At 31.9% G+C, this 19,787-nt stretch overlaps 1 protein-coding gene and 1 pseudogene across 9 annotated transcripts in view; both read left to right on the top strand.

Moving 5' to 3' along the window:
• The first annotated feature begins 41 nt into the window (after positions 1-41).
• LOC106057519 (serine incorporator 1-like) overlaps positions 42-19,787 on the top strand; it is a 29,825-nt gene continuing 10,079 nt past the window's right edge. For 2 of the 9 annotated variants that reach the window (XM_056031718.1, XM_056031719.1), the window contains exons 1-12: positions 45-342; positions 6,396-6,650; positions 7,513-7,662; positions 10,016-10,200; positions 11,178-11,257; positions 11,510-11,626; positions 11,939-12,015; positions 14,034-14,124; positions 14,507-14,593; positions 15,880-16,099; positions 17,698-17,750; positions 18,950-18,994. In XM_056031718.1, coding sequence (XP_055887693.1) covers positions 340-342; positions 6,396-6,650; positions 7,513-7,662; positions 10,016-10,200; positions 11,178-11,257; positions 11,510-11,626; positions 11,939-12,015; positions 14,034-14,124; positions 14,507-14,593; positions 15,880-16,099; positions 17,698-17,750; positions 18,950-18,966 — 1,335 coding nt within the window. In that variant the 5' untranslated portion in view covers positions 45-339 and the 3' untranslated portion in view covers positions 18,967-18,994. The other 7 variants (XM_056031720.1, XM_056031721.1, XM_056031715.1 and 4 more) reach the window with 5 other exon arrangements.
• Positions 6,194-6,314, top strand: LOC129927029 (U2 spliceosomal RNA; annotated as a pseudogene).

The following is a 19,787-nucleotide window of genomic DNA, read 5'->3' as shown; positions in this document are numbered from 1 at the left end:
TTTCATCTATACTTTCATTATCATAATCATAAATCATATGTTATGGTTTATTCATGGAAAAATATTATAGATCTAGATCTATTCTAGATCTAGATTCTTAATGTATTTTAAAACCTTTTTTCTCTGACCTTTTTTGCTTGGCATCGGCATATAGAATCTAGATAGATATAAATCTTCTAGATTCTAGATCTAGATTACTTATATTATATAGATCTAGATCTAGTGACATCTAGTCCTAGATTCTAGAAATCTAGATCTATATTATAATCTATATTATTCTACTAGATCTACTACTTAGGAGATAGCAGACCTGGCGTAGCGCTAGATTAGATATAAATAATGGTACCATTTTTATTATTTTTATAAAATTTAATTAATAAATATTATTTCTATTTTAATAAAAAAAATATGGTTATTGAATCTATCAATCTTATCTAAACTACTACAGACAGACCTAAAATATTATTATTATTTATTATCAGATGATATTTTGTATAGATCTAGAACTAGAGTCTAGACCTAGTCTAGATCTAGTCATCTAGCTAGATCTCTATAATTATAATAATAATTAGCCTATAATCTAGATATCTAGATCTATAATCTATATTTTTTTGTAGACCTAACTAATAGCCTATATAGACAGTTTATACTACACTACTCCACTAAGTCAGTCTAAGTCTAACCGCTAAGAAATAGCCTGCATCAGTGCATAAGCCTACTAGATTCTAGATCTAGATCTAAATACTTAGATCTAGATAGAATCATAGAATATAGTCAATATAGATTTAGATCTAGATTATTCGTTTTACCGATTATTCTAGATCTAGATCTATAGTATATTGGGTAATTTCCTATTATACTATATTGACTAGATCGAGACCTATAAAAAAATGTCTATGAATGTAATCTAGATATATGATATATTATCATATATATCTTGAACTAGTTGAACTATTATCTTCTAGATCTATATGTTAGATCTCTAACTAGTGAGATCTAGACTCTAGAGTGACATAAAAGTATACATAATATAAATAATATTAATATAGATCTAGATTATGAATCTAGATAGAGTTTAGATATAAATCTTGATTTATATTTCTTTTTAAATATAAGATTATATATACTATTGTAACATAATAGTATTATATGTACATTTGCACACTAGCGCGTCAGTGCAACACCGCTTGTGTTTACGTAATAAACGGAGTTACCAATATGTCTTCCCTCTTAAACACTAGTTTGTTATTTGTGTAACACGAATATTCTACATGGTGTCAGAATAAAACTTGAAAAGCTGTCCAGACAAAGGTTTTTATTAATCTAATAATGGCTTCTTTTTATTTTGAGCAACCAATCTTGAATTGGAATGCTAAAGATCTGTATCAAGAGTTTATAAGATTTCAACAGCAGGTGAGCTTTTGTTTCAAAGGACCGTTAGCTGGTGCCGATAGTAAACAAAAAGCCGGATGGCTGGGAATGTGGATAGGTCAACAGGGCCGAGAAGTTTACAAAACTCTAAATATTACTGATAGTGAAGAGGGAGATCCGCAATTGCTATTAAAGAAAATAGAAGACTACATAAGGCCAAGACAAAATAAGAGAGTGTCTAGATTTAGAGCACATCAGAGAAAGCAGGAAGAAGGAGAAAGTTTTGATAACTTTGTTAAAGACCTAAAGCTTCTCATTATGGACTGTGAGTATGACAACCCAGACGATATGCTTATTGATTTGATTATTAGTGGAGTCATACACGAAAAGGTACAATTAAGACTACTTGATCAGGGACAGAAGTTGACCCTTAGCAAGGCTATAGAAATTGGACAACAATATGAATTGTCACAAAGCCAAGTGAAAATGTTTAGGGGCCAAGAAGTTCTAGCAATCAAGAGACAGTCACACAATGTACTAAAGCAGAAGTCTAAAGACAACTCAGATAAATTATGTAGTAAATGCGGCAAGAACCACGAAAAGGGAAAATGTCCAGCAATAGGAACCACATGCAATTTCTGCAAAAAGAAAAACCACTGGTTTCAAATGTGCAGAAAAAGACGCAACGTCAATCTAGTAGAAGATGACAGTCACAATGATGAAAATATTATACCTGTTAGCACTGCAAGTAGCCAGTATAAAAAGGGTAATATTGAGAACATCAATGTCGTTGAAGACAAGTGGACTGTAAAACTAGTCGTGCATGGCAAGACATTAATTTTTCGTATCGACACTGGTGCAAGATGTAACATTCTTGTCAAGTCAGAGTTTGAAAAGCTCAAAGACAAAGTAAAACTTGCTTATTCAGCAAAGTCGCTCAAGTCTTACTCTAATCATGTTATTAAGACTTTAGGAGCAGTAGTGCTACCTTTGAAAAATAATATCCAAGAGGTGAAAGCAAGGTTTGAGGTAGTAGACATTAGTCAAGAGAACATTTTGAGTGGTGACACAGCAGAATGTTTAGGACTACTACAATGGATTGACAGCATAGAATCCAAGGCAGAAGACGAGTTACAAAGAGAGTTTCCTGAAATGCTTAAAACAACTGGAACACTGCCAGGAGAATACAAGATTCAGTTACAGGAAAATGCTAAAGGAGTTATTCATCCACCACGTCGCTTAGCAGCATCTCTACGCAATAAAGTTGAAGAAAAACTTAAAGAAATGCAAGCTGATGGATTTATTACTGCCGTACATGAACCTACTGAATGGGTTAGCTCCATGGTTGTTTCGTTCAGGAATGACAAAGTTAGAATATGTATTGATCCAAAAGATCTCAATAAAGCAATCAGAAGGGAACATCACCCGATGAAAACTATTGAAGATGTGATCACTAATATTCCAGATTCGAAGATATTCTCAGTTCTCGATGCCAAGTCAGGGTTTATGCAAATAAAGCTTGAAAGAGAATCTTCATTTCTCACAACTTTCAACACACCTCTGGGAAGATATAGATGGTTACGATTACCTTTTGGTATTAAATCAGCGCCAGAAATTTACCAAAGAATTATGGATGAAATGCTTCAAGGAATTGAAGGAGCATATGTCATCATAGACGACATTCTAGTAGCTGGTAGAGATGTTGAGCATCATGATCACATTTTGAAACAAGTCATGCAAAGAGCAACGGAGTACAATCTAAAGCTGAACTATGACAAGTGCAAGATAAGGCAAAACAGAGTACCTTATATGGGTCATATCTTGTCAGAGAAAGGTTTAGAACCAGATCCAGCAAAGATAAAGGCAATTATTGACATGCCAGCTCCTCAAGACAAAGATGGAATCAGAAGATTTCTAGGTTTAATTCAGTACCTAGCAAAATTTATTCCTAATCTAAGTCAAGCAGATTCTCCAATACGAAAGCTTCTAAAAGATGATATAGAATTTCAATGGAATCATGAACAAAACAAGAGTTTCAAAGAATTGAAACATCTTTGTACAAACCCTCCAGTATTGGCATATTATGATGTCAACAAGAACGTAGAGATAGAATGTGATGCAAGTAAAGATGGACTGGGAGCAGTATTACTCCAGGAAGGTCGTATAGTTGCATACGCATCAAGATCTCTCACAGATACAGAAACAAGATATGCTCAAATTGAGAAGGAAATGCTCTCAATTGTGTATAGTACAAGCAAATTTCACTGCTACATATTTGGTAAGGAAGTAACAGTTTATAATGATCACAAACCTCTGGAGCAAATCTTCAAGAAACCTATATTGTCAGCACCAATGAGAATACAGAAGATGCTAATAAGACTACAGTGGTATGATCTAAAAGTCTGTTACAGAAAAGGCAAGGAAATGTTTATCTCCGTTACACTTTCTCGTGCACATCTACCAAATACTGATACACAGACATGTGAATTTACAGATGATTCAGTGCATATGATCTCTGTAAGTGATTCGAAATACAGTGAAATTAAAGACTGTACAAGAAAGGAACTTTCAATGCTTCTGGAAGTAATTATGACTGGTTGGCCAGACACAAGAAGCGAGACTCCAATTGAAGTCAGGTCATATTGGGATTCAAGAGACCAGTTATCAACTTCGGATGGTATTATATACAAAGGTCTGAGAATAGTCATGCCACCAAGCTTACGTAAATACATGCTAAATCTGATTCACAAGTCTCACTTAGGAATAGTCAAGTGTAAGCAGCGAGCCAGAGAAGTCATGTATTGGCCAGGCATGAATGCAGACATTGAAGTGACAGTTAGGGATTGTAGCAGGTGTGCTGAACATCAGAACCAAAATGTGTCAGAACCGCTAATGCCTACCAAGACACCAGATTCCATACAGCATGGTTGGGTGTGATCTGTTTAACTTTGAGGGTAAAAAGTATGTTCTTCTAGTTGACTACTTCTCAAAGTTTATTGATGTCAAAGAACTGTCACAGGAAACCACATCAGATATCATCGAAGCAATGAAGAGTATATTCGCATGCCATGGAATACCTAGAAGGTTAAGGTCAGATAGCGGGCCACAGTTGGCTTCAAGGGAATTCCTGAATTTCTGTAAATCATACGGAATAGAGCATGAAATGTCGAGTCCTCATTTTCAGAGTTCTAATGGCGAGGCTGAAAGAGCTATTGAAACAGTGAAGAAACTTTGGAAGAAAAGCGAAGACAAATCTCTGTCGCTATTAGACTACAGAACTACTCCACTGAGTAATATTAATTTGTCGCCAGCACAATTACTCATGGGACGCCGACCCAGAAATTTGTTACCTTCGAGCGAGGAAATACTCACACCTAAGACACCAGATCTCAAGGTGGTGAAGAAACACTTTGACTCCGAGAAACAGTCTCAGAAACATTATTATGATAAGAGGAAAGGAGTTAAGAGTCATAATCCACTACAAGACGGAACGGCAGTCAGAATGCAACTTAATTCTAAGTGGAAACCAGAAACAGTAGTTTCGAAGCATTCTAAGCCTAGATCATATAATGTCAAAAGTGGAAATAAGGTCTACAGAAGAAACAGAAAACACATCAGAAAGTCTTCTGAGAAAGCCAACAGATTTGACAACAATTATGACTTTCCAGATGACATCTCAGAACAACCAGAACCACTAGATCTAGAGAGTCCAAGATTACAAACTACACTAGATTTTGAGCCGCCACTACACACTGCTTCTTCTAACACCTCTAGACCAAATGAACCTTATGTAACACGCTCAGGCAGAATAGTTAACAAACCCAAGAGACTTGATTTGTGATGAACTGATTAGACTTTTTAGTTGACTAGTTTGTTAGTTATTCTGATAAATAGATTTTCTAAATTAAAGAAGAGAGATGTAACATAATAGTATTATATGTACATTTGCACACTAGCGCGTCAGTGCAACACCGCTTGTGTTTACGTAATAAACGGAGTTACTAATATGTCTTCCCTCTTAAACACTAGTTTGTTATTTGTGTAACACGAATATTCTACAACTATATTCTATATAGTATATAGCCTAGAGGCTAGATTGCCGCTATATTATATATACTATATATACTTTATAATTTATTTAGGCCTATTATTTTTATAGTCTATATTATATATAATATAGAGAGATTAATAATATATACCTTTCAAATTTATTAAAGAATTTATTTTAAGAATTATTTGCATAATAACAAATACTGAAATAGATTCTAGATTACTGTAGCTCTACAAATCTACAGGAGGCACGGTGGCTGAGCGGTAAAGTGCTTGGCTACCGAACTGCGGGGTCAGGGGTTCGAATCCTTGTGAAGACTGGGATTTTTAATTTCAGGATCTTTGGGCGCCTCTGAGTCCTTCCAGCTGTGACGTTAGTTGGGGAAAAGTAAATGGCGGTTGGTCGTTGTGCTGGCCACATGACACCCTTGTTAACCCTAGGCCACAGAATCAGATCAACATTACATAATCTGCCCTATTGACCAAAAGGTCTGAAAGGGGAATCTTACTTTTTTACAAATCTACACTAGGCTATTTCATTTACTACATTACTTTTAATTACTACTACTAATACTGTACATGTCTACAATTATATTTTAATTATATAGGGATGTTTTTCAATAATTATAATATCAGTGTGGCTTTAAGGATGATTTTCTTGATGAAATCATATAGTAATAATAATAAAAATTTAAGGCTTGTCCGAGTCCTAAGATTAATAAGGAATGTAGTATTTCCCATGGCTATGCAGCCCTAACTGTGACCTACAAATCTCGCTTCTCTGCCTTTTGGCTAAGATCAAAGTGTAGTATCTGTTCTTATCAGCTTTATATCTGATACATGGCTCATTGACCTATAGTAATATTTAGTGTCATACTTACCTTAGAATTCTCAGAAATATCCTGAGCTAATTGATTATAATAATTGTACAGTTTGGAAAAAGCCTACATGAGTAATTTAAATGTATATATCAGGAACAGGAACAACCACAGACACCACAGATACCAGAACCTCCACAACCACCAGAGCCACCACAGGTACCAGAACTACCACAGCCACCAGAACCACCACAGCCACCAGTTGATCCACCATGTGCACGAGCACAGGCACTCCTCCTAAGAATAAAAAGGGCAGTGACCTCAGCTGCTGGCAGATGTTGTTCTGCCAGTTCCAGAGAACAAAATGAAATATTCAATGCAAGATTACAAAAGCTGTATTCTTACTTTGAGGTAGCTTAATTTTAGTTTAATTCTAGTTTTAAATTATTTTAATCACCTAATTTCATGCCCACTAATCAAGTTTTAAATTGAATACATTTTGTTTGCCTTTACCTCAATATAAGTTATCAAATCTTTCTGTATTTTATAAATTATTAAACCATTACCGAAGACCTGTGCTTTGCATTCTGGACTGTCATTTGGTCATCTCGATGGTCCCAGGTTCATACTTTCCCTGCTGCCATCCCCCATTTCTTGCGTGAGGTTTGGGCTAGGATGTAAAATATCTTCAGCTCTTAAGGAAAATCCAAAACATGTAAAACATTTTACAAAAAAAACAACAACATCATATATTGTATTATTTATGAGCCAATGAGCTGCATTATGAGAGGGTAGTTGAAAGACAAGACAATACATCCATCAAAGACTTCAAACTCTTGTTTAGAGGCTAACCACATTACATTTCCAGTATATTTTCAGTCGTCTAGCTTGTGCTTCTGAATCAGTATTGAAGACAATAGATAGCTGAGTCAATCTCACATAATTATTTTGAAAAACAAATATTTTTAACTTACCTGCTCTGTGCCATATGTTTATTGGCAACATGCTCCCAATTGTAAACTAGCTTTTCTTATATATATCTTACCCTAATCAGATGCATAATTAAAATATATATTGTTAAAGCCTCACAATAGTACATTAATCAACAGTTACCAGTATTTAAATTAGTCTTACTACTAAGAATAGCAGCTAATGTCTAAATGGTCAATATCTTTTTAGTGATCCAAACCAAGGTGTTTTTAGTTCAAATCTTGCACTTAGTTGAGATTTTGACTTATAATGATATCTTTCCATTCTCTACATTTTCATCCAGCTGGTGTGTTGTTTTGGAAATGCTGCTTGCAGTATTAATTTGTTAAAAAATTCTACGGCTACCAGAACAAGTTATAGTCTAATACTGTTGGTAGGAACTGTGATTGCTCTCATGATGCTCAGCCCAGGAATTAGACATGAGCTTGAGAATGTAAGTTTTCCATCTTTGTGAAATTTATCCTATTTTATTACAGGTGTTCCTTCAAAAAGAAGATAATTACTTCACTTTCTTATGTTATACAAGATGATTATAAAAGAATGTCAAAACCATTGCACTATACTTCAAAAATAAAAAAAAAGCAATTGATATTTTTCTGGACACAAGTCTTTTATATAGCTTCTAGTTTTTATTTCATGCTTTACAAGTACTTAGTGTGACCACCACCGGCAGCTCATACAATATGAAAAGCATCACAAATCTTTTCCACTTGCTCTTCTGAAACAAATGATCTTCCAGGACTCTTCCAAAATGACACCAAGTTAAAGGCTTGTCTTCGTGTCCGAAGATTGGTGAGGAATGCAGTATTTCCAGTGGCTGCAGCCCCAGCTGTGATCTACATATTTTGCCACATCCAGGGCAAGCATAACCATTGTCCACATATGGTCGATTTAGATTTTCTTTTCACAGTCTGCATCTGTCCTTGGCAGTGGATTTTCTTTTACTCTCAAATGTGTATTCCACGGCCTTTGTGAGTGACCTCCAGCTGTCTTGTTCTGAGGCCACGTGTAACCAGGTGCTCTCTTCTATGTCAGCTAATGCAAGTTGGCGCCTAAGCTGGTCTTTGAAGCGTTTCCGTGGGGTGCCTCTGTTACATTGACCACCTTTTAGCTCATTAAAAAAGACTGCCTTTGGCATACGTTTGTCTCACGTACGGATACATACCCTGCCCAGCATAACTGTCCGACCATAAGAAGTCCCTCTATACTGTCCATACTGGCATTTGCAAGGACATCACTGTTTGTAGTGCAGTCTTGCCACCGTATGTCCATGATGAATGATGAAGCCCTAACATCTCTGGTAAAAGCGCTCAAGTAGTCTTAGCTGCTTTCTGTATAGTGTCCATGTCTCAGATCCATATAGAAGGGTTGAGAGAACCACCGCCTGCTAGACATTGATTTTTGTAGGTAGCTGGAGGGATTTTTTCCGCCAAACTTTCGTGTGAATGTGTCCCAAAGCGCTACTGGCCCTGGCCAGACGGTTATCAACTTCCCTTGAAAGTGAGGCATCATTTGATACTATACTACCCAGATATGTGAAGTGGTCTACCACGTTAACTCCTATTTCAAATGACCACCTATTCTTTCCATTACAATGCTTTTCAAATTAATAAATGCCTAGTGGTTTTGATGCGTTACCTACAAAGACAAATGAAATTGTCAAATTAAAATTGACACCAAGTTAAACAAGGATAACTCCTGTATCAAATGACTCCTTATTAAGCTCATTACAATGCTTTTGAAATGAATAAATGCTTGATGATTTCGACACTTTCCTTTTGAATTACCTTGTGTTATCCTTATATAGAAAAATGAAAAGTCTTTCTTTAACCTGAGTAGCTTTATTTAAGATATTTTTACTGAAAACCCTTTGACGATTAGATATGTAATGGTATGCATCCATTGCTTAAGAATTATTTTTTTTCGCTTTAGCCAGAATTTTTGTTTAATGTTTTAAATGGTTTGAAATATTTTTTGTATAAGTCAATACACTCAGCAAGACTCTCTGGCATCAAATCTTGTATTTATATATTTAGTACCAACAAAAGTAACTAAAATTCTCTTTTGTGCATATAAAAATATAATTCAATATCTATTTTCAAAACTTGTTTTAAAAATTATTTCCTAATTTTTACAAAGCTATCTGTCTGTCTGTCTATAACTTCACACATTTATTAATTGACATAGACAAGACATGGCTGCCTGGTCATGCGGTTTGCGCGCTGGACTGTCGTTTGGATTTATTGATGGTCCCGGGTTCAAACTCTGGCCGCTCCCATCCCCCGTTGTCCTGCGGCAGGTTTGGACTAGGAAGTAAACTATCTTTAACTCTGAAGGAACATCCAAAACATGTCAAACATTTTACAAACATAATAAAAAAAAGTAACTAATTAGACAATTAATTACTGGTAATTCTTTATTTTGTTTAATAGCAAAAAGGCAAAGTAATACTTCAGTATTCACAGATATGGCTAAATTTGTTTGGGTTTAGTTCCCTTAAATAATTGTTAACGCTATTTCTCCCCCATGCACTCTCTAATCAATTAGATACTTTAAACAATTATTTATTGTACTTAACAAAACATAAATCAATAAATAAAAATAATTAATTAGTCAATTAATTATTGGTAATTAATTATTTTATTTGATATTGAATAAGGAAAATAACTTGTTATTAGTAGATTTAATTTTAAGGATTGTGTTCTTCCCCTTTAGAGAAGCTTTTTTTTTTTTTCTTTAAAGAATTTTTTATATAAGCTTGTTGTTTTTTTACAACCTTATTTCAGAACTCTTGGTTATGCAGAGGATTCTTTGGTAGTGAAGTTTTCACTGACTCTGAATGCAACTTAATCATTGGTTTCCTGGCAGCGTATAGAGTCTGCTTTGCAATGACCATGTTCTTTGCACTCTTGTTTCTTATCACAATAAATGTTCCATCATCAAATGGCTATCAAGCAAGAATTCACAATGGGTATGTTGGAGTTTTTGTATTTTGTATATTGTTCAACATAAATTATATAAAATAAATTACTAGAAACAGTTCATTCCAAATCTAAATAGCTAAATATGTTTGTTAATATTAATCTTTTTAAGCACTAAGCAAATAAAAACAAAAAAAAAAATAAATCTAAATAAAGGCACTCATTTAAAAACATCTTGGATACTGAGTTTTGTAATTTCAGTGTATTGACATAAAAAAAAGTTATAGCAATCAAATTAGAAGCTATGAACCAAATATAATTTCAGATATATGACTATATCCTTATATTTTTCACTTAGAAATAATTAATAGGGATTTTACATTTTTACCCATTAGAGCTAGGTGGACTCAGGGCGCCCTAAAGATCCTGAAACTAAAAATCTCAGTCTTCACCAGGATTGCAACCTGATACCATTACTTTAGAAACCAAGCACTTTACCACTCAGCTACTGCACATCTGGAATGGTATCAAGGATCATCAATTTCTTAAATTTAAATACAATTATGCCTGTAGGCCTATTTCAAATATAAAGCCAAGCACTTTACCACTCAGCCAACGTGCCTCAGGATTGGTATCAAGGATCTGCTATTTCTTAAACTTAGATACTATAACAATGCAAGTAGGCCTATTTGAAAGGCAGCAGATTTTAATTGGTTATAGACAAGATATCAAGAAATTTTATTCTAATTTTTCAGTGTAGAAACAAGGTAGTTGAAAAAAAGTTTGTTTCATTAAAACAACTTACTCCTTCTAAAAAGAATATATATTAGATAAGAAAAAAGTTATGGTAATGCATTGCAACATTAGAAAAATCACCAGAGAGCTATAAGATATCCATACATCATAGATGTGGTGTCATTAACTTCATCTGGAGTAAGTAAGTTTTGAAGAAAGAGCTGAAAATCTCTCTTGTATTCTCTACCTTCAGAGATAACAAAGAATTTTTATTATTTTTTTTTACTTTCAGTGTTTGGCCCATCAAGATTTCATTTTTGATTATCATCTGTGTTGTAGCTTTCTATATTCCAGAAAAAACATTTAGCAATGGTGAGTAATATTTATATAATTAATATGGAAGTGGTGAAGTATCAACAATTTACTTCTACTTATTGTAAATCACAAAAGTATTTCATTTCTTTAAAATAATATTTATCATTTTTAATAAGGTCTTAGATTGACTAATTTTTTTTTTTTACAAAATCATAATTGTTCTTTTTGTTTGAATTGGTTTGATAACATTAGCTAACATTTCTAATTGATATGATACATATCTGTTTTTCCCTGATGTTGTCTTTTTAGTTTGGTTGGTGTTTGGTTTTCTTGGAGGACTTATAACAAACCTGATTCAACTCGCTGCACTGTTTTATATTATTCATATCTGGGCCAACTACTGGAATTCACAAGTCTTTTACCGAGGTAAGAACTATGAAGTCATTTCTGTTAAACAGGTTATAGCTCGGAGTACATACTTCTGTTCATATTTAAGAGGAGATCCTTATATAATAACAGTGAAACAGAAAGCATTTTTCTTGTTGGTAATTGTAAATATGTAAATTTTTGTTATTGTATTGCATGATACATAAATATTTTTTCATACAGTGTTTAGTTTTTCTTCATTTAGTATGACATCCACATTAGTGACATGTAACTCTTACTCATGACCATAAGAAACTCACATCTGATGTCTTAAGATTTCTTTGTCAAAATGTTGATTTATCCTCTTGATAGGTTTGATTTCTTGTACTCTTCTGTTCTACTGCATCAGCATAGCAGCAGTGGCTCTTTTCTTTTTATTTTACACACAGGTAAGTGGATTGAGGACCCAGATAAGGGTTTGGTCATTTCATTCGCATTTACTTGATCCCTGGTCATTTCATCCTCTCATATTTTTTATCTAACAAATAATTATTGTAAAAATTATGAAATCATTTAAAATATTTATTTTTTATTTACATGTCAAAAGTGTGGCACATTAAATAAGAACAAAATTTTAAATTATAAATATTTAACATTATAAATAAAGATTTAATGTAAAAATTGCTTTTTTGTGTTAATGTAAATCAGTAAGATAAATAGGTTATTGATCATAAGTACTGAAGACACTTGATTGCTTCATACATATGTAGAAATATCGATACAGATCTATACATGTACGCAGATAAAAGATTGATACCCTAATTTAAAACCTTTTTAAGCTAAAATTTAAAACAAAGGTTATATAAACAATATGATTAGGCCCTAAAGGATGGGTGGAATAAATAAAAAGGTATCTCAAGGTTCAAAACATTTTCCAAATAAAGATAAAGTGAAAGATGACCCCCAAGAGATATGTTTTCAGCAACATGATTATAATAATTCTAATTGTTTATTCTTATCTCACAAAAGATTTTAGCACTCCCTCCACACTTTGGTCTGATGAAAATGTTATTTGTAAGATAATATTGAAATCCCCTTCATCAAATATACATTGTGATTTTTCAATATTTATGGGTTAAATTTAGAATTATATTATAAGGGTAAATCTTTCAGTATATTGATTTTTTAATGAATTTTTAAAATATATTTTGTTTTTTTGTATTCAGTTTAAAGTTATTAAAAGAAATATTTTCTTTAATAATGTAATAATTTATTTTATTTATTACACTTTTGTAGCCAATTCATTTTTCTTTAATATAAAATCAAATGTTAATTTATAGCTTTAAAAAAAATAGTTTAATTCTGGTAACAAAACTCTCTGCACTGCAAATCTCCATTTTTTCTATCAAAATAATACTTATTAAAGATTTAATAAACATATTTATATATTATATGCAATAAGTAGGCTTACTTAAAGTCAAAGCCTTTACAGGACTATTAAACAATGACAGAAAAATTTATTTATTTGAGTATGAAATGACAGGACACCCAGAAAAGCTACAAGCCCAAGTAAATATTTTTAAATAGAAGTTATTTACATAATTGCTTGTCATCCAGGATGGCTGCCTGGTCATGAGGTATGTGCACTGGTCTGTTTTTCGGTTGTCTCAATGGTCCTAGGTTCATACCCTGCCCACTGCCATCCCCCGTCATTTTGTGGAAGGTTTAGACTAAGAATTAGATTATCTATAACTCATCAGAAACACGTAATATATTTTATAAAACAAAACATCTGATGACGTTAACTTTTTTTGTTTCAGTTAAGTTTATGTTGGTGATTTAATTTGCTTCTGTTCTTTTTTAAGCATTTTTGTAATTGGTAGTCAAAAGGTTTATTGCTTGGAATTTGAGCCATATCTTAAAGTTTTAATCAGGATATTTTACATTGAGATTGTTTCTGGGGCCACACAGAGGGTAACTCCATTTTGTATTAATTTAAAATGGTGCTATAAATTACTAGAGCAACGTTGATATTTAAATAGATATTTATATAATTGCCCATTAGTATACTCAAAGTCTTGGACAATGCATGGCTAATAAATGTATATATGAATATAACAGCAAGTCATTGTACCGGATGTAGGAAAGTTATTTGTTAGAATAAGCTTAAGTATATTTTTAAAAAAAAGAAAAATCTAAGAGTCCCTTTTCCCTTCTTCCCCTACTTCTGCATAAATATAATATTTTTTTGGTTAATTTTATGGTTGATGATCATTTTGTAACCTTGAATCCCCTTATTTACACTTTAAAAAATTATGCATTGAAAATTATAACATTAAATAACTAAAATCATAGTTAACATATTCCTTCAAATGTCTACTGTCTACCTTATAAACTTCTCATGAAAAAAAGACACATTGTTGGTGAATGATTAGCTAATGAACTCTGTGTATTTTATTTCAAACAGGACTGCCAACTGCATCAATTTTTTGTAGGATTTAATATGACATTGACATTTTTAATGAGTGTTTTTGGAAAACTACCTAAGTTGTGTAAATGTAAGTTTTTATTTAATAAATTGAGATATTGTCTATTTCAAGATAATAAATATGTTGCAATTTAATATTTATAAAATGTGTATACTTTGCATTTTGTTTTTTTGTTTTTTTGTTTTTCATTCTGCTTAATATTTAAAATGTTGACACATCATAAAAAAAAAAGTTTCTTATTTCTTATAATGGGAGAAATGTATGTAAGAACTCTTTTCTATCTATTCCATGAAATCAATATGTTTGTTTTTTAACAAGTGGCAAAAAAAATTAAAACTTTATCTTATTTGGATTTATTTAGTTTTGTTATTATAATTTTTCAGCAAACTTTTTAATTGTAAACCTATCCACCTTAAAAGACTTTAATTCAATGTATTGTTTTTGCTTGTAGGTAAACCTACTGTTGGACTCTTTGAGTCTTCAGTGGTAACAGCTTACATCATGTACCTCACACTGTCAGCCATGTCCTTAAATCCAGGTATAGTAATAGTTTGTGAACTTAATTTGGAATATATATATGAGGGTTTGGGAACCAACATTTATATATACTTTCTCTTCAAATGAACAAAAAACCTAGAATGTGAAGTCCATTTATGTTTTGGACATTCATCAGAATTGAAGATTATAAAATCTTAGCCAGACTTTATGCAGGATGAGCGGGCATGACGACAGGCAGAACTCAAACTTGGGACCATCAAATGACAGTCCAAAGCATACAACATATGATCAGACAATTTTCCATGATAGAGCTAGAACAGGAATAAAACAAATTGGTGAAGGGGGGAGATTAAAACTCAACAAATTGATGGTTACAGTATTTGTGCACATATACCCTCTATACATATACCCATGTATGCCCAAACAAAATTACAAAAAAAAAGTAAAAGCTAAATAGTGCAACTCGCAGCTTATATACCCTGCACGTGCAAAGCATGACTTGCTGTTAACTACTGGTACATAAAGTACTATCATCGGTACTATTTCTTTTCTTGAGGTTTAGAATGAGATGTTCATATAGTTTTCCATTGTACATTTCACAACCACACAACTAACTATAGGATGTATAAAGAGTTTAGACACACCGGTATGTCCATTGTTTCCATTATGCTATGTTTACGAGTAAAATAAATTTTGTAAACCCTTCACCTTTGTACAGTAATTCTATTCTCTAAATTGTAATTCCTTGGGTAACAATTATTGTTGAGTTCTGTCATCAAACTATTTTTTTTATTTTCCTTGTGTCTATTTCTACCTATCCATATAATGAATGCTTTTTTTTTAAATTAAAGAAATAGAAGAAGAGAAAAGGTTACAGAAAAAGGTTCATGAGTCTTCAAACTTGTTTATTTGTCATTGTTATTGTGTTTTTTTGTGGGTAGTTAAAGAGCTTGAAATAAAAGATTCAACTGTCTTTTTTGTGTATAAATTTTGCCCTCAAATGGGTTGTGGCTTATAAAGAAATAATAGAAACCTTTACTTTGAAAGTATTCAAGTCGGATTACACAAATATATTTTTTTTTTTCATTAATTTTTGTTTTTCTTCTGTTATTAGAAAAAGATTATGTACTTTAAATTAAGCTTTAAAATAATTTTTAAAATAGTCTTGACACTTTTTAATGTGGATTAGATTTAGCATTACATTATAGATACTTTATTTCCTATATTTCTAGAAAAAAAAATTATGTCGTTGGTTCTCTGAAATGTTTTTTTTAGCCCTCATAACTTGTTTCATTTGTTTTCGTCTGATTCATTTTATTCATACAGATACACAATGTAACCCTTTTCTGAAAAATAATATTTTCAACACTACTGGTGTCAGAAGCGCTGGATTTAATGATATGACTGCATCTAATATCAGCGGTTACAATATCACTGGATTCATCAATATTGATAAGGAACTTGAGGAAGTGCGCAACAAGTCTGTATGCTTCTGGGTTAATGTCTTGGTTCTGTTAATTGATGTCCTCATTATTCTAGCATTAAGGTTTGTGTTTTAGTATATCCTGGCTGTTTACATAAAACAGGTTTTAAGGGATGGTTGTATGTCTAATCGGCAAAAGATTTTTTTTGAGTGAAGAAGCTAGCTTAACTTTGAAGAATTTAGTTACTTTCTTTCTGTGCCTAGTATTTTTCCCAGAAAGCTGAATAATAAAGAAATTACAACCTAGTAATTAATGAACAATGTCAGTTTCTTTTTGCACAAAAAAGGGCTTTATTTAGGGAAGGAGAATTGCAGAAAACATTTTAACTATCTTCTCTCTTTTTTCTAAGTAACATATTGCTAATATGATTTGGAAACAACTCAGCTGCAATATCCAAAGATATCCACTCCTGATTTTTCCTCAGAAGCCTTGACATCCCTGATCATGACATTTTCTGAAACCCTAATTTTACTTATTAATTTTAAGTAAAAAAAAAACAAAAACAATAATGATAGTGATAATTTTATGTTATTTTACTCAACTGTAAAGTTAATAAACTCTTGTAAATGTTATATTTCTCTAAAATTCTGCTCAATTCATCTAACAGGATACTTTCCTCTACATTCAATCATGTTGTTTTAGCCAATTATGTAACTTTATCAAAAGAAATTTCAACTTAGACAGAATTTTTTATACTCTAAATTTAAAAAAATATCAAATTGGATTTCTATTTTCTATTTTTTTTTTACTGTGTCTTTTTCTCTTGTGGTTCCAACTATCTCTTCTTTTCATTCATTCTATCATTTTGCCTGTGAATTTAATCTTCTGTCATTTATATTATATTTTTTTTTAAATATCTCAGAAATCATCACATAGCCTACCAAATGAAAATAAAAGGAGAAAAACTACTTGCAAGAAGAATACAATTCACTGTCAGTGGAATAACTTTTAACGTTTCATTACAAAAAGGTCTTATAATTATATCAGCCTCACACATTTTGGACATCTTCCTTTCATTAAATATTTCTACTTAATTGTGACCTAGTATAAAAAAAATAAATAAAAAAACTGACATTGTTCATAAAAAAAATATTACAAAAACAAGCTAGAATAGCTACATACATACTTTTTTTACATCATTTCCCATATTCTTTTATTCACTCTTTCCAAATAGGATGGCTGCCAGGTTGTGTGGTATGCGCACTGATTTGTCATTCAAATGGTCTCGATAGTCCAAGGTTTATACTCTGCCCGCTGCCACCCCCCTGACCCTGTCGTCCTATGGGGTTTTAGGACTAGGATGAAAATATTTTTAATTCTGAAGAAACATTCGAAACATGTAAAACATTTACAAACATTTTACTAAAGTTGTTCTTCTAGCTGAATATTTCCCCTTAGTTATTTAAATGTGTGTGGTAAGGATAGGAACAAGTTAATTTAAGTAGCTAGCTTAATTCTTTAGAGATCTAACAAGATTTTAAAATTTTTAAGGATAAGTATTTTTAAAAATAATTTGCAAATGTTTTACTGCAAATTGAAATCATTAGAAAATAGAATAAAACTGAATGCTAGTTTTTTAAAACGTTTTATGAAAGTTGACAATCATACTCACTTCCTTTTAATAATTTTTTTTATCACCATGTAATATTTTCTTTTCCAGCATTTATTTAAGTAGAACCATGGAAGAAGATGGCTCTGCCTCGATCGAAACAGGTAAAAAAAGAAATTATCATTATGAGTTCTAATGTTCAGGATAACACTATGTTAATTTAGCACTTAGATATCTGGCTGCTCAACTTATTAAACAGGTTTCTCTCCCTGACATTTAATATCTTGAATGTCAATTTCCCTATTAAGCAAAAGTTACAAGAGAAATATACAGTTTGTCTGTTTAAAAAAATGCAGTAAATCTGATCAAGTTAATTATTTTCCTTCAAATCATCATGAGTGTTTTATTAGAAACAGTTAAAAGTGTCATTACAACATTCAGAAGCTGATGTGTTTATAGTAAAGATGTCAAGCTTTCTTGAGTTAGTTTGTTGCACATGGCAGCAATCTTCCTTTTGGGATGCAATGTCCTCGGCTTCACCCTAGTCAGCCTTTAATGTTTTCACTTGAGTAGTCCTGTATACTGTAGATTCTGAACTTCTAGCTGAGAGAAATGCAATGCATCAGTAGGATGTTCAGCCCATTTAAATAACAGTAGCATTAATTATTGTATAGAGGCTCATTCTTTATATGTTAACTCTTTCTTTCCGTAATAATTTTCCTCGTTCCCATTGTATTATTTATTTTGCTCATTTCTATTTCACTATCCTGTTCTGATTAAACTTCAATAACTTTTTTTGTTTGTTTTCAGAAAATATTATGTTTGGTATTGAATTATCTAAGAATGCATGCTCTTTTTACACAACACAAATTAAAGTTTAAAAATCCAAAAATCCATTTAGTTTAATGGGGTCAAATCAACGTTGACATCGTCAATCAGGAGAGAAAGAATAAAACCTTTTTCTGTTTGCCTTAAGAATAAGCTCCTTTGAAAATTGCAAAGGCTAGTGGGATATAGAGGGTGTGTTGAAACTCTGATTTGGTTAAAGAAAGTCCATGTTTTCATCCACAAAGTGAACAAGCACTTGGTTTATTATTTAGTGAGGCTACAATATTGGAGCTTTTTTATTTATTACTGAATGGTTACAAGTTTTGTCTATCATTTAAGATATCCTGACCTACTCATAACACTTCTTTCTTCCTCTCTATGCTTCAAATTTTTTTTTCTTCTTAAATGTTTTCAGGTAACCAAGAAAAGAAACCAAAGTAATTTTATTGGTTCACTAATGCTCTTAGAAATAACTTTCTAACCATAGTTTAGGTATAGAACCTATATTATAAATTTGCATACATTTTTTTTTCAGCTGACCGGAAATATTAATCTTTTCTCTACAACATGGAAAATAAATGTAATTTAGTGTGGAGAAATTTTTATCAATTATCTTTTCAACTAATGGTTTTTCCCAACTCATTTATAAACATTATAACTTGCTTGAATTAAGAAACAATTATAACATAGCCATAGCCCTGTGCAATGGGGAGCATGCCATGCATGTTTTCATTAATTAACCACAGAAACCTTTTTTTTTAAATATTGATCATGGAATAATTATGTGATTTATATTGCTTCTTCATAATGCTTAGCTATATTTTGTGAGTTGTTAGTTTTATTATATCTACATGAATTTCAATGCAGACTGTCCTTTTTAGAAACCTGATAAGAATGTGGTCTGATTCTCTTAGTTTGAGAGAAGCTATAAAATGTCATTGAAGGAAAAACGTTTTTCAACTGGTTTAAAATATTTGTCTTATATATTATTTCGATTTAAGCTGGTTTTGTTAGATATGTATAAAATAGTTATCCTTTCTTTATCCTTTGTGTCTATTTTATTTTATTTTTTGCTTACATGGTAATTCGTTTTGGTGACACAATTACCACAGGAAGTTAATGAGTCCAGTGTTTGGTGAGTAATTTTGCTAGGATCTAGCAGAAGTTCACCTTTAGAAGTTGTTTATTTGTTCTAGTTGTTTTGGGTTTTTTTTTGGTTATTGTTGATTCTCCTATCTTTTTGAGTTGATTTTTTAGTTTTTTGTTTGCACTTATTGGTTTTATTAACACATCTTTTAATTTGTGTGACAATACCCTACAATTAATGGAAAAAAGGAAATTTTGATAAAGGGAACTTATTTATATTATTTGCT

This window comes from Biomphalaria glabrata, chromosome 6 (assembly GCF_947242115.1).
Source record: "Biomphalaria glabrata chromosome 6, xgBioGlab47.1, whole genome shotgun sequence".
In the NCBI taxonomy this organism is placed as follows: domain Eukaryota; kingdom Metazoa; phylum Mollusca; class Gastropoda; family Planorbidae; genus Biomphalaria; species Biomphalaria glabrata.
Note: the sequence above shows the minus strand (reverse complement) of the source record. Positions and strands in the feature narration are given on the sequence as shown.